General features: G+C 42.6%; 1 protein-coding gene across 5 annotated transcripts in view; it reads left to right on the top strand.

The window, feature by feature from the left end:
- The first annotated feature begins 87 nt into the window (after positions 1-87).
- The window catches only part of fer1l4 (fer-1 like family member 4), a 29,363-nt gene continuing 16,155 nt past the window's right edge, over positions 88-13,295 (top strand). For all 5 annotated transcript variants that reach the window (XR_014119450.1, XM_035520329.2, XM_081705803.1 and 2 more), the window contains exons 1-24: positions 88-588; positions 1,324-1,379; positions 2,433-2,521; positions 2,687-2,786; positions 2,974-3,071; positions 3,593-3,634; positions 3,743-3,898; positions 4,567-4,627; positions 4,755-4,886; positions 4,996-5,058; positions 5,208-5,292; positions 5,587-5,749; positions 6,006-6,189; positions 6,955-7,141; positions 7,446-7,724; positions 8,438-8,541; positions 8,638-8,746; positions 10,679-10,868; positions 11,280-11,400; positions 11,488-11,588; positions 11,685-11,772; positions 11,885-12,001; positions 12,126-12,278; positions 12,368-12,551. Coding sequence is in view for 4 of the 5 variants with exons in the window: in XM_035520329.2 (XP_035376222.1) it covers positions 510-588; positions 1,324-1,379; positions 2,433-2,521; positions 2,687-2,786; positions 2,974-3,071; positions 3,593-3,634; positions 3,743-3,898; positions 4,567-4,627; positions 4,755-4,886; positions 4,996-5,058; positions 5,208-5,292; positions 5,587-5,749; positions 6,006-6,189; positions 6,955-7,141; positions 7,446-7,724; positions 8,438-8,541; positions 8,638-8,746; positions 10,679-10,868; positions 11,280-11,400; positions 11,488-11,588; positions 11,685-11,772; positions 11,885-12,001; positions 12,126-12,278; positions 12,368-12,551 (2,941 nt within the window). In the remaining variant the exon portion in view is untranslated. The remainder of the gene's footprint in view (positions 589-1,323; positions 1,380-2,432; positions 2,522-2,686; positions 2,787-2,973; positions 3,072-3,592; positions 3,635-3,742; positions 3,899-4,566; positions 4,628-4,754; positions 4,887-4,995; positions 5,059-5,207; positions 5,293-5,586; positions 5,750-6,005; positions 6,190-6,954; positions 7,142-7,445; positions 7,725-8,437; positions 8,542-8,637; positions 8,747-10,678; positions 10,869-11,279; positions 11,401-11,487; positions 11,589-11,684; positions 11,773-11,884; positions 12,002-12,125; positions 12,279-12,367; positions 12,552-13,295) is intronic.

Below are 13,295 nucleotides of genomic sequence, written 5' to 3'. Positions count from 1 at the left end.
TAGTTAACAAAGAATTTGTATATCACGCAAAAAGCAACACTGTTTATGTATATTTGAAGCCTGAATCCAAATGTTTCCAGAGTCTTAATAATGCACATATAATAACAGCCTTATTTACGGAACTGTAAAATACGTATGATTTAATTAAAACAGTAATTTCCTCCTGCTTAACTGAATGGCTGGAAAGTGCTCCAGTTTGTCCAGAAATGTGCAGTCATATGTTGATTTTACACACCTCTCTGTTCTTCCTCCCTGGCAAATTACCATGAGCAAATACCGGGGGTTGAAGGCGCGCTGCGTCCTGAAGGCGACCTCATTCACGCTCCACTCTCGCAGCTCCTCTGGGTCAGGGAGTAGACGGACTCCCTCCGTCATTCAGAGGCCTGAAACCATCCCGCAGTCAGCCAGGGTGGGCACCTGCGAAACGAGACATGTTTACCAGCCGGACACAGAGGTAAACGATCGGTTTCCAGACCGAGGAAAAGACAACCTGCACAAGACAGTGAGACATGTCTTTCAGTGTCCATTTGAAGAGGATTTCTAACCTTCCTGGGAAGTATGACAGGAAGGTGGAGTTGTCGTTTAGAGGTAAAGCCTTGGATTTATTACATAAATGTTCATCTGATCTGACTTTTAATCAGACTATATGTAATAGGTGGGTGCCTACAGGTAGATATGAATGTTTAAAAAGATTAAAAGCTGACTGAAAAGCTTCATCAGACCAGTTTTGATGAGTACGGAGGTCAGGGTGTGACTGCAAATATACTTGTTTCGCATTTCTTTACACGTGTGTTTGTTTGCTTAAACAATATCCCCTCACCTCAATTCAGAAAAGCCTGTCCTACACCTTCAATCACTGGCTCCTTAATTAGACACAGGTCTTACAGGTGTACACTAACAGAGCGTAGGAGGCCGTGTTGTCCATCTACCGTGTTAATCGCTGGTCAGTTTATAGGACCCCCACTAACTGGAGCTTATTTGCATGGCGGTCCGATCTCAACGGCACCGACGTGATTGTGGTGGGGCGGTAAGTGCTAGATTGGTGTGAGGAGTGCCGCAGTACCGCTTGAGTTTTTTGTACGTGTCTCGGTGTTTGGCTGAGAATGTTCTGCCATCCAAAACTATCCAGCAAAAACTGCTGAGTGTTGATAACATGGAGAATGATGAACAAAAATGTTATATTTCATTATAGGGCGTCATGTTTCAATGTATTGCTAATAAATAAATGTTTTCAATAAAGTTGATGCAGTAGTATGTTCTTCTGAGGCGTAGTCTTTATATTGCCATGTGACTGTTTTAAAAGTCATGTTTTTCATTTCCCAGATTTTACACACAAAACCAAGATTCTTCAGTGTGAAAACATTGCCATCTTTAATGAGGTAAAAATAAAAAAATCACGCAGCTCTACCAGTTCAAGGCTGTGACACTTTAGATTAGTCTGAGATTAATGCCGCTTTAAAGGGTTTGTCACCATAGTAACTTCTGTGCTTTGGCTACATAAGGTGAAAAAGTGGGTGTTGGTTTCTGCAGTATCTGTGGATTCCTTTTCTGAATCTCTAAAGAAAAACAGAAGAGAAAGAGAGGGACTCTTAGAGGAGATCAATCCTCGGACTTGGCTGAAGCCCAAATAGCCGTGTGTTCGTGATTATGTCGCATCGCTTCTGTGGCATTAATTAACACACGCCGGCCCTTCATATCGCCTGTTCAAAATTAGAAACCAGAGAGAATCCGTGCTGGGTTCAGGTGCGGCGTGAGCCGGAACGTCCTCCCCGTTTTGCACGGCACATTTGACTGGTTTCACTGTTTGGCTACGAGCAGGGAGGAGCCGCGGTTCCTGCTGCGCACACAAACCGCTCCCTCGGTGGTTGGCCGCTCCCGGTATCCTCGAGCGCTAGCTCGGCGCACACCCCCCGGGCGCTCGCAGGACGCGCGTACACGGCGGCGGGGCGTCTGCTTCTGTCTGCCCCCGGAGTTCACCTTTTAACTTGTGCTAACAAATGCCAAGGCGTTTTGAGGGAGGAGGAGGAGGCCTGAGTTTTTACAGACCGGTCGGTCAGGCTATCGGGAAGCAATAGGATCCGCTCCTCAGATACTTTGCTGCCAAAAAAACGAAAAAGATGAACACATTAACTTTGTGGGTGGGAGGAAGCTGTCACACTGGTGAACACCCAGTGGCTCGTGTGCAGACATGGGTAATATCTGAACTGATGTCAAAACAATAGTTGGCCACATGCATCTTTCATGCTGAGCATTATTTTGGCATAAATTAACATACTTTTAATCTCAATTAACACAGCAGGTACTCCTCACTTCGGCTACGTGATTATTGGAAAGATTGGGGAGAAAAAAAAAAGTTAATAAGTGAGTTTTGCCTGGAAGCAACCAGTAAACCTCTGTTAACTGATATGAGCCATCTGTGCGTGTCTCTCTAGCACTTCAGATGGCCGCACTACGGGAAGATAGTCAAGGACGAGGTGCTCTGCATCAGTGTGTACAACTGCAGCAAAATGTTCAGTAACAGGTCAGTGTGTAGCACTCCCCTGTAGTACCTCCCCGTAGAGCCTCCCTGTAGAACCCCCCTGTAGAACCTCCTTGTAATACCCGCCTGCTCCCTGAGTGGACAAAATCAGTCACAGACATATATAGGAGTGTGTGTGTGTGTGTGTGTGTGTGTGCACTCTTGCAGGCTGCTAGGTAAGTTGGTGATCAGTCTGCAGCATGCAGTCACAGCAGGGAGGTTGGTCCTGAGGGAGCCCCTCACCGACAGCAACTACAGTCTGACTAGTGTAAGCTACCGACGGACTCCCCAAACGTGTTAAACTCCCATCAACCTGCGCTTAACTCTCACTAATCACACCAAGAATCTGGAGTATTGTGCGCCCGACCAAGAAATATGGTCACGGGTACCTTTTGAGCATGCTGGGGTTTTTTATGGCCGTTGCGCTAATGTTGGTGATGTATTGCGGCACTCAGATTTATGTGGAGCTGGAGGTGAGGTACCACCCCGTGCAGGGCACGGCAGGAGCGTGGAGCAGTGAAGACTTCCTCAAGGAGGACGAGAGTGAAGAAGAGTGAGTGAAAGGACTCACAACCTTCCATCGTGGCACACTTCTTTTTATTCTCCAATTTATTAATCTATTGTAAAGCATATCTGGGTCTCTCAAAAGTGCTACAGCAAATAAATGTATAATAGTAATAATAATGATAATATACAACTGCAGCCAAATAAGAAAATATTAACAATAATAAAATATGATTCATTCTTGCTTTCAGCTAAATATTGATAATGAATGAATGAATAAGATTTTATTATTATTTTATTATTATTTATTATTATCTATTATTATTATCATTAACATTTATTTTTATTGTTGTTGTTTATTATTTATTATTGCTATTTTATTTATTTATTTATTATTATTGTTGTTGTTATTATTTGTTATTATTTCTATTATTATTATCCACACTTTCATTCAGCTGAATTTTGATTTGTCTCTTCACCCATATCTTTAAAATAATATATAATTACATTGGACTCTGTCCCTTTTAAATATTTGTATAAATGTTTTGTCTTTTCTTTCATTTTTTGCAGATCGGATCTTGTGATTAAGAACACGGGCTTCCTAGAACCTGGGTGTGTACACTCATGCCACCATTTATTCTGGATGACCTGTTCATCATTCCGTTGCTATCTGTGCTTAAATCTCCATGACCATGCAAGCACTGTACTCTGTAATTTTAGGAAGAACCAGTTGGATCGAGAGACCAGGTTGCTTGGTCGCAGTCTGCTAAGGATGAGCAATGATGATGGAGACAACGACGACGAGGATGACTATGATGATGATTATGACTTTTCAGACATGGACTGCACCAACATGACATTCACGCCCATACTCAGGTGAGTTCATAACTTTATAGTATGATATAGGTTTCCCAGGTTGACTTCTATTTGAGGAAAAAAAGATTAACTTTTTATAATCTATCTGATTGCCAACTCACAAAAAAATGTTTTAGAACCCATCTCAGAAATGTTGGAAACCTGTGAGTAACTTAAATAGCAACTTGACTAGATTAAATCGTAAACATGATATTATGCCATTATAAGTGCCAACCACCTCACGGGTGCCTGCATTAGAAAGCACTGATGCTCAGATCATCTTTTAGTTGTGCGAACTACTGCTTAATGCCAGCTGGTGTATAGTTAGTTAACGTACTGCATATAAATAGCTAAACTTTTCAGTTTCTGTAATTTCTATCTTATCTCACCTACTGTCTTCACACTGAGACTGATGGTGACAAATCTTTTTTATATATCGTTATCTACTGTATTTATTTTATATATTGTTATCTACTGTATTTATTTTATATATCTTTATCTACTGTATTTATTTTCATATCGTTATCTACTGTATTTATTTTATATATCGTTATTTATTGTATTTATTTTATATATCGTTATCTACAGTATGTATTTCCATATCATTATCTACTGTATTTATTTCCATATCGTTATCTACTGTATTTATTTTATATATCTTTATCTACTGTATTTATTTCCATACTTAGTCGTTGCAGAGCTTTGTCCAAGCGTGAGCTTGCTGCTGCTCCCAAAGTGAAGTCCTTTCAGGTGACGGTAGAACCTCTATAAAGATTATTATTATTATTAATATTATAATACCAAAAGAATAAAGTTTAATCAGCATTGCTGTTTGTAGCAGGAAGGATTGTCATGTTTACATTTGGTGTTGCTTCAGGTGAATGTCAACGTGATTGAGGCTCAGAAACTGGTGGGTGTGAACATCAACCCAGCGGTCTACATCACCATGGGAGATGAGAAGAAACACACAACCACCCAGAAATCTACCAACTGTCCATTCTACAATGAGGTAGACATGATTTAAATACATAAGCGAGGCTTTAAAAGAGATACGTCAGACTACAGAAGAGTATTTGCCCATGCCACTGACATTACATTTGTCCTGTTTTGTCTTTCAGAACTTCATGTTTGAGTTTCAGGAGACGCAAGATGTACTTTTTGACAAAGTTATTGAGATTTCTGTAAGTTCTCCTCAAAGACAAACTAATATATATACATTCACACACGCACACACACACACACACACACACACACACATACATTCAGATGCATGTATTTATCTTATAAATACGTCAGCAAGCTTACTTGAGATGTATGTTTGAGATTTCAGGTTGTTCACAAAAAAACTCTGGCATTTTTGATGACACGCCTCGGCACCTTCAAGATAGACATGAGTACTATCTACCAGCAGCCAGGTATCACTGCTGTGTAAACAAATTAAGAACATTTTAAACATTATAAAATGCTGATGACCCTTCCTGACCTTAAGAAGTGTGTAAAAGGGCAGGGGACATTCATCCATGTTGCGTCCCATTTCTACTAAAACGTGTCACATTTATGCAAAGGTTGTAATAGTACTCGGCCTCCCTAATGGCGATAATTAACTCCTCACTGCTGGTGTGTCAGGATAATTGCAGGCCTGCTTAAAGACAGCACTTTAACCGTAATCATTAAGAGCCAATGAGCTAGTCTATAGTTCTCCTCCGCAGATCACCGCTTCTACCAGAAATGGGCTCCGCTCACCGACCCCAAGGACACGCGCTCGGGCGTGAAGGGCTACGTGAAGTGTACCCTGAGCGTGATAATGAAGGGAGACTGCATTGCCATCGCCAGCCTGCCGCCCGTCGCCAGCCAGAACGACGACGTCGAGAAGTGAGGAGGCGCCGGGGAACCGATCCCCAGTCTCTCCCTGCAGGGAGCACGTTTACAACCCAATTACACCAGAACCGTATCAGTTAGTGGACCGTGGTGTTCATCAGTGCTCCGGTGTCAGGCTATAAAGTCCTTTCAGGGTTTTTCTTTTCTTTTTTTTGAGTGTGTATGTTCGTTTCGGGTCATGCCTTCCTGCCGCTGGAGGTGAGGTGCTGAGGGTTGTTTCCGCTGTAAGTGGGTTTGGTTCTGCGTACAGGAACCTGCTTCTTCCCAAGAGGATGCCGGTGGAGAGACCTTGGGCCAAATTCCTCCTGAAGATCTACCGGGCGGAAGACCTGCCCAGCATGAACGCTGGCTTCCTCGGCAGCTTCTCCAAGATGATGGGAGACAAGAAGGTCTTCATCGACCCTTACGTGCAGGTCACGTTCGCCGGCCAGCAGGTGACTTCTTTCCTCGTCCTCGTTTTCACGCGTCCACGCCTTATAGAGGCGGTCCTGTGACTGGAGACGGTAGCTGTGACAGTGCCGTGTGTTTTCAAAACACATCATGGAGTGTCCAGTGAGTCATGTCACACAGTGTGACGCTTGTTTGACATTTGTTTCGTCCGTGTGTGCTACCAGGGGCTGGGTCAGTAAGGAGTGTTGTGTTTACACTGCCTAATTCTCAGAATCTGGGTGCTTTCATTAACTATCTTCTTCTTGCGGTTTGCATTCTTTAAAGCTCAGATGGATTATTTACAGTTTCCATCTTTTCACATATGCACACACTTATACACATATGCCCGATAGCTGATTGCCATATATCGAGTAAGTTTACACACCCTGCACACACACTTCCTGGTAGGCGTTCTGTTTGTTGAATGGGCCGTGGTGTACGTATTTGTCTGTGTCTGTTCTCATGAGCCAACCATAAACTCACCGTACATAACAATAGGCAATGAAGTGAACTTTTACCTAACACAAAATCAAACCTGCCCTATCTGCCCTATCTGCCCTATCTGCCCTATCTGCCCTATCTGCCCTATCTGCCCTATCTGCCCTATCTGCCCTATCTGCCCCACAGGCTAAAGAACATTTACATAAGAAAACTGCGTTGAATGGTATAATACTTCGGTCTCAATATCAAGTCACAAGTGTTGGGTCTTCACCTCACACACAGTTCTCAGATCAGCGAGGGTAAGATGAACTGAAGGATGTTGTTCTCAGGGCGAGACGTCTGTGGAGAGCAACACCAACACCCCTGAGTGGAACGAGCAGATCTCCTTCATTGAGCAGTTCCCTCCGCTGGCTCGGCGAATCAAAATTCAGGTCCTCGATGACGCCAACATCGGCGAGGTGGCTGTGGCCACTCATTTCCTGGATCTCCAGCAAATCTCCAACCCCAGCAGAAATGGTACGCTCTAATGGTGCCTAACGCGCTTCCGTACGGCTGATGCTTTCTGCTCTCTAGAGTTCAATTCCTAAATCCCCCTCCTACCAGCCTACTGTCCTCTAGTAATCCCCGTTCCTTTGGACCTCATGTTTCTGTCTTCCGTCTTTAAAAACTCGCTTTGACTTCTGGCCTTTTCAGTCAGATCTTTATAGCTTCTGTTTCCGTATTTTACCATTTCACTCGAGTTTCTTGAGATCTTGCTTTTTGAATTTTGGTCCTTTTCTTTTGATTCCTCGTGGGTTACCTTTGCTGGCGGGCACGGTAGGATTCAATCCCACGTTCGGCCCATCGTGGGTGAACCTGTACGGCTCGCCTCAGAACTCTGCCCTGCGGGACATCCACCGGGACCTGAACGAAGGCCTGAGTGAGGGCATCTTCTACCGGGGCAGGGTACTGCTCTCGCTGGTGGTGGAGATCTACTCCTCTCCTACCGCTGCCATTGCCGTGGACAGCAAGGCCGTCGCTAACGTCAAGAGCACGCTGAACAGACTCACTCTCAAGCGCAAGAGCAGGAAGTCCAAAAAACAGAGGAAGGACAATGAAGGTAAAAATAAAAAAAATAAAAAAATGTAAAAAAACGCCTTTCACACCTACATCAGATACCTACACCAGTCTTGAAGCTACCTGTCAGGGCAGGAAAAGTTTTATTTCCCCCTTTATCTTAGTGATAAATTTGAATGTTTATTTCCATGTGTTTTCCATGTGTTTTTACATGAAAATAAAGTCTTACTGCCACATTACATAGCGTTAAACGTGATTCTCTCTGGGAGAAGTGCTGTAAGTTCTGTTAATGCCCTCCATTCACTGCACTGTGGAAAGCCAAGCTGTGGCAGAGGGTGAGGTTGTGTTATAGGTGTCTTCAGCAGAATGCAGCCCAGGTGCTGTTGATTTCATAAGATGTCACTGATGTGCATAGAACTTTGTTTCAAGTATATAATAACTGGACAATGCTGGCCATATCTGATGTATCTGCACAAAATATATCATCTCTTACATAATTCCCAGTGGTTACTAATATCAATAAACAACTGCCTTTTTTGCCATGTAACTATATGATACTATTATAGCTATATTACATCTTTAAGGTTTTGTTTTTTTTTTATATTTTTTGTGTTTCATATATTTGTAAATGGTCCAGTGAGTATGCATAGTCTTGAATTTTACATTTTGGTTCCAGTTTTGGCTCCGGATTTGATTCCAGTTTTGGTTCCGGTTTTGGTTCTGGTTTTGATTCCGGTTTTGGTTGGTGTTGCTTAGGAGCTCCAGAGCACAGTGGGCCTACCGAGGATCCGGCGGACTCTGTGTCCGAGGTGCCTCCCGCCGTCACGGTGGAGGTGGAGGAGATGCACCCACTGCCTGAGGTGAGGCGCAGGTCTGTCAGATAAAAGAAAAACCCTCTTTGACCCAAATCCATGTCCACTAACCACTGCTGGGTTCATTACGGATATGTTTTTCAGAATTATACAGGGGAGAAAGAGGAGTTCTTGCTTTTTGCATCCTTCTTTGAAGTGACCATGATGGATCCGTCCATCGGCTCCAAATACGTCACCTTTGAGCTCTCCATAGGTAGGACTGAAATTCCCAGAGTTTAAGGCTTCTGAAGTGTAACTAGCAACCTGTTTGTTGGTCTTTCAGGCTGTTAATATTTGTTCGTAGTGTGAATGAGAAAGCTTTTGAAATCATTGCTTTGGCTAATATTTTCATGTTATAACTAGAAAAAAAAAGGTTATTAGTTGCAGCAATTTTGCTTTGAGATAAAAAAAAAAACAATACATAAATAAATGAACAATTAGACATTGAATTAAAGAATGAAGAATAAAGATAACATGGCAGAGAGAGCGAGAGTAGAAAAAACTGAATAATAGAGTATAAAAGATTCAGAATCAAATCTGCATTCTTTTGGATTCTGTACAGTGATACAACAGTACTACAGTAATTCTGTATAGTGATACAACAGTACTACAGTAATTCTGTATAGTGTTACGGCAGTACTACAGTAATTCTGTATAGTGATACAACAGTACTACAGTAATTCTGTACAGTGATACAACAGTACTACAGTAATTCTGTATAGTGCTACGGCAGTACTGCAGTAATTCTGTATAGTGATACAACAGTACTACAGTAACTCTGTACAGTGATACAACAGTACTACAGTAATTCTGTATAGTGTTACGGCAGTACTACAGTAATTCTGTACAGTGATACAACAGTACTACAGTAATTCTGTATAGTGTTACGGCAGTACTACAGTAATTCTGTATAGTGATACAACAGTACTACAGTAACTCTGTACAGTGATACAACAGTACTACAGTAATTCTGTATAGTGCTACGGCAGTACTGCAGTAATTCTGTATAGTGATACAACAGTACTACAGTAATTCTGTATAGTGCTATGATAGTACTACAGTAATTCTGTATAGTGATACAACAGTACTACAGTAATTCTGTACAGTGATACAACAGTACTACAGTAATTCTGTATCAGTAATTCTGTATAGTGATACAACAGTACTACAGTAACTCTGTACAGTGATACAACAGTACTACAGTAATTCTGTATAGTGCTACGGCAGTACTGCAGTAATTCTGTATAGTGATACAACAGTACTACAGTAATTCTGTATAGTGATACAACAGTACTACAGTAATTCTGTATAGTGCTATGATAGTACTACAGCAATTCTGTATAGTGATACAACAGTACTACAGTAATTCTGTACAGTGATACAACAGTACTACAGTAATTCTGTATAGTGTTACAGCAGTACTACAGTAATTCTGTATAGTGATACAACAGTACTGCAGTAACTCTGTACAGTGATACAACAGTACTACAGTAATTCTGTATAGTGCTACGGCAGTACTGCAGTAATTCTGTATAGTGATACAACAGTACTACAGTAATTCTGTATAGTGATACAACAGTACTACAGTAATTCTGTATAGTGCTATGATAGTACTACAGCAATTCTGTATAGTGATATGATAGTACTACAGTAATTCTGTATAGTGATATGACAGTACTACAGTAATTCTGTATAGTGTTATGGCAGTACTACAGTAATTCTGTATAGTGATACAACAGTACTACAGTAATTCTGTATAGTGCTACAACGGTACTATAGTAATTCTGCATAGTGCTACAAAAGTATTACAGTAATTCTGTATAATGATACGATAGTACTACAGTAATTCTGTATAGTGATACAACAGTATTACAGTAATTCTGTATAGTGCTATGATAGTACTACAGCAATTCTCTACAGTGATACAACAGTACTACAGTAATTCTGTATAGTGCTACGACAGTACTACAGTAATTCTGCATAGTGCTATGACAGTACTACAGTAATTCTGTATAGTGCTATGACAGTACTACAGTAATTCAGTATAGTGATACAACAGTACTACAGCAATTCTGTATAGTGATAGGACAGTACTACAGTACTTCTGCATAGTGCTACAAGGCTTTGCTCTGTGGTGCCTTTCTAGGGAACTATGGCAAAATGACTGATGTGGTAGTGAAGTCCAAGAAGAAGGGCACCCAGGAGGAGGTGGCGGATGACAGGCAGGCTCTCTTAGAATCCGAGGATGAGCTGGAGGCAGAAGGACTGCCTGCACTCAGCCCTCAGCACAAGTCCGTGACAGCAGCCCGGAGACCACAGCCCACCGGATACGACGGGTAACCCCACTGGATCAGAGCAGGAAGGACCGATCTTTACTGCTAAAGTATCTTCTAGAGTGAATAGACCAATAGAAACAAAGCCAGAATGGTACAGTAGAATGTGATGGGACTTAGCTGTTTCATGCTGTGAAGTGGTGGCCAATCAGTGGACACCAAGCAGACTTAAAAATAACAATATATTTCACTTTTGGCTAGTGCAGTTCTTACAGAATGTTGAATCACATTCAGTCTTGGGAAGTTTAATTTTATAATTACGAAATATATATGAGGGCTCAAAGAAGCAGTAAAGGCAGCGTTAAAGGCGGGTTGGTCAGTGTTGAAATATTGGTTTGCAAGCATCAGGTTCTAACATATCTGTGGCAGTGAAATTGTTAATTCATCTGTAAGTGACCTTGTTGACTTGACCAGGTCATTTAGCTGCATTCCTTTGCTACATGAGAAGCCCTGCGTCTTTGTGTGGAACCGTTTTGAGGATCACACCTTCCGCTACCACAACTGCAACTGGCTCTCCAAAATGGCTGACAGACTTGTAAAAACCTTGATTTCCTCACCCATTCAATCATTCAAATCAAACATTTCACCCGTAACCAAGTCGGTCTGTTCTCTTTTTCATCAGGAATTTGGCACAGATGAGGTCGAAATGCTCTTGAAAAGACCAAGAAGTAACGCCAAAGAGCGTTTGATTGAAGTCATGCTGGAGTTTGTTTCCACGTGCAAGTAAGACTGCAGATCTCTTCCAACACTGGCTGGTAAATACTTCATCATCACCTACTACACTACCCATAATTCCTCGGCTCCCCTTCCTGACCACAGACAGTACAGCGCGAGCCTGGACAGGAAACGGCAGGCACGGCCAAACAACCTGGACAAATGTCGCATGGACTACATCAAGAGGAACATAGTGAGAGGATTTAGCGTTCTGAACTGAATGAACACACGGACAAATCCGTCTTCCCAGTGCGGTTCCCATCTCTGCATGTCAACCAGGTGTTGTGTCACCTTTGTTCCTGTAGATCATTCTGGCCAAACAGGCTCTGCGGGTGCAGAGGAGGGTGACCAGGCGCACGGTGCGAGAGAAGCTTTGTGATGTCAGACGCATCCTGAAGAGGGTCCACTTCCTGGCGAAAGAGGTGACGGAACTGGCATCTGTGCCTCCACCGCCCTGGGCTACATCTTAACGGGTGTAGCGCGTGTGCGCATTAACAAATGCGTTATTCTGCGTGTGTGCGTGCGTGCATGTGTGTGTGTCTGCAGCCCCAGAGCACCCTGCCTGACGTGTTCCTGTGGATGATGAGCGGGGACAGGCGGGTGGCGTACACCCGCATCCCAGCGCACTCCATCCTCTTCTCTCTGGTGGAGGAAGAACAAGGGAAAGACTGTGGCAAGCTGACCACCGTTTACATGAAGGTCCCTCCCTCCACGTCACCCATACGTCAGTAGCAGTCGCTCAGCTGGAGCGCGCGGTTCTTACGCCCGCGTTTCCCCTCTGCCTCTAGACTCCTGGGGGGCCACTGGGGGAGATCTTCGCAAAGCTGGAGGTTTACATGTGGCTGGGGATCACCAAGTACTCAAAGAACTGTGTCACCAGCCTGCCTGCTGAGTTCAGACCCATATATGAGGGGGTCGCATTTGGCACCTCGATACCCCCAAACATGCCTCCCACCAAACTAGTAGTGGAAGGTACGTTACTTCCTAAAATGGCTTTTTCTTTTTTCTTTTTGATGTGTTGTTTTGTGTTTGTTTCTTTTTTTATTTCTAAACTTTACAGTGCCAATAAAGGTAGTGATTGATAAACAGTCCTTATATGCACACCCATTGTTTTATGTGTTAAACACCTGCTGTAAACCCATGGGAATGAGTCATTTTGTGTTGTGTAGTTTGAGTGTGGTTGTAAAGCTGTAGCTGTGTAGTTTGAGTGTGATTGTTAAGCTACAGTTGTGTAGTTTGAGTGTGATTGTTAAGCTGTTGTGTAGTTTGAGCATGGTTATAAAGCTGCAGTTGTGTTGTTTGAGTGTGGTTGTAAAGCTGCAGTTGTGTAGTTTGAGTGTGGTTGTAAAGCTGAAGTTGTGTAGTTTGAGTGTGATTGTTAAGCTGTTGTGTAGTTTGAGCGTGGTTGTAAAGCTGCAGTTGTGTAGTTTGAGTGCAGTTGTAAAGCTGTAGTTGTGTAGTTTGAGTGTGATTGTTAAGCTGTTGTGTAGTTTGAGTGTGGTTGTAAAGCTGCAGTTGTGTAGTTTGAATGCGGTTGTAAAGCTGTAGTTGTGTAGTTTGAGTGCAGTTGTAAAGCTGTAGTTGCGTAGTTTGAATGCGGTTGTAAAGCTGTATTTGTGTAGTTTGAGTGCGGTTGTAAAGCTGTAATTGCGTAGTTTGAATGTGGTTGTAAAGCTGTAGTTGTGTAGTATGAGTGCGGTTGTAAAGCTGTAGTTG

The sequence above is a fragment of the Electrophorus electricus genome, chromosome 22 (genome assembly GCF_041902795.1).
Source record: "Electrophorus electricus isolate QZ-2024a chromosome 22, ASM4190279v1, whole genome shotgun sequence".
In the NCBI taxonomy this organism is placed as follows: domain Eukaryota; kingdom Metazoa; phylum Chordata; class Actinopteri; order Gymnotiformes; family Gymnotidae; genus Electrophorus; species Electrophorus electricus.
Note: the sequence above shows the minus strand (reverse complement) of the source record. Positions and strands in the feature narration are given on the sequence as shown.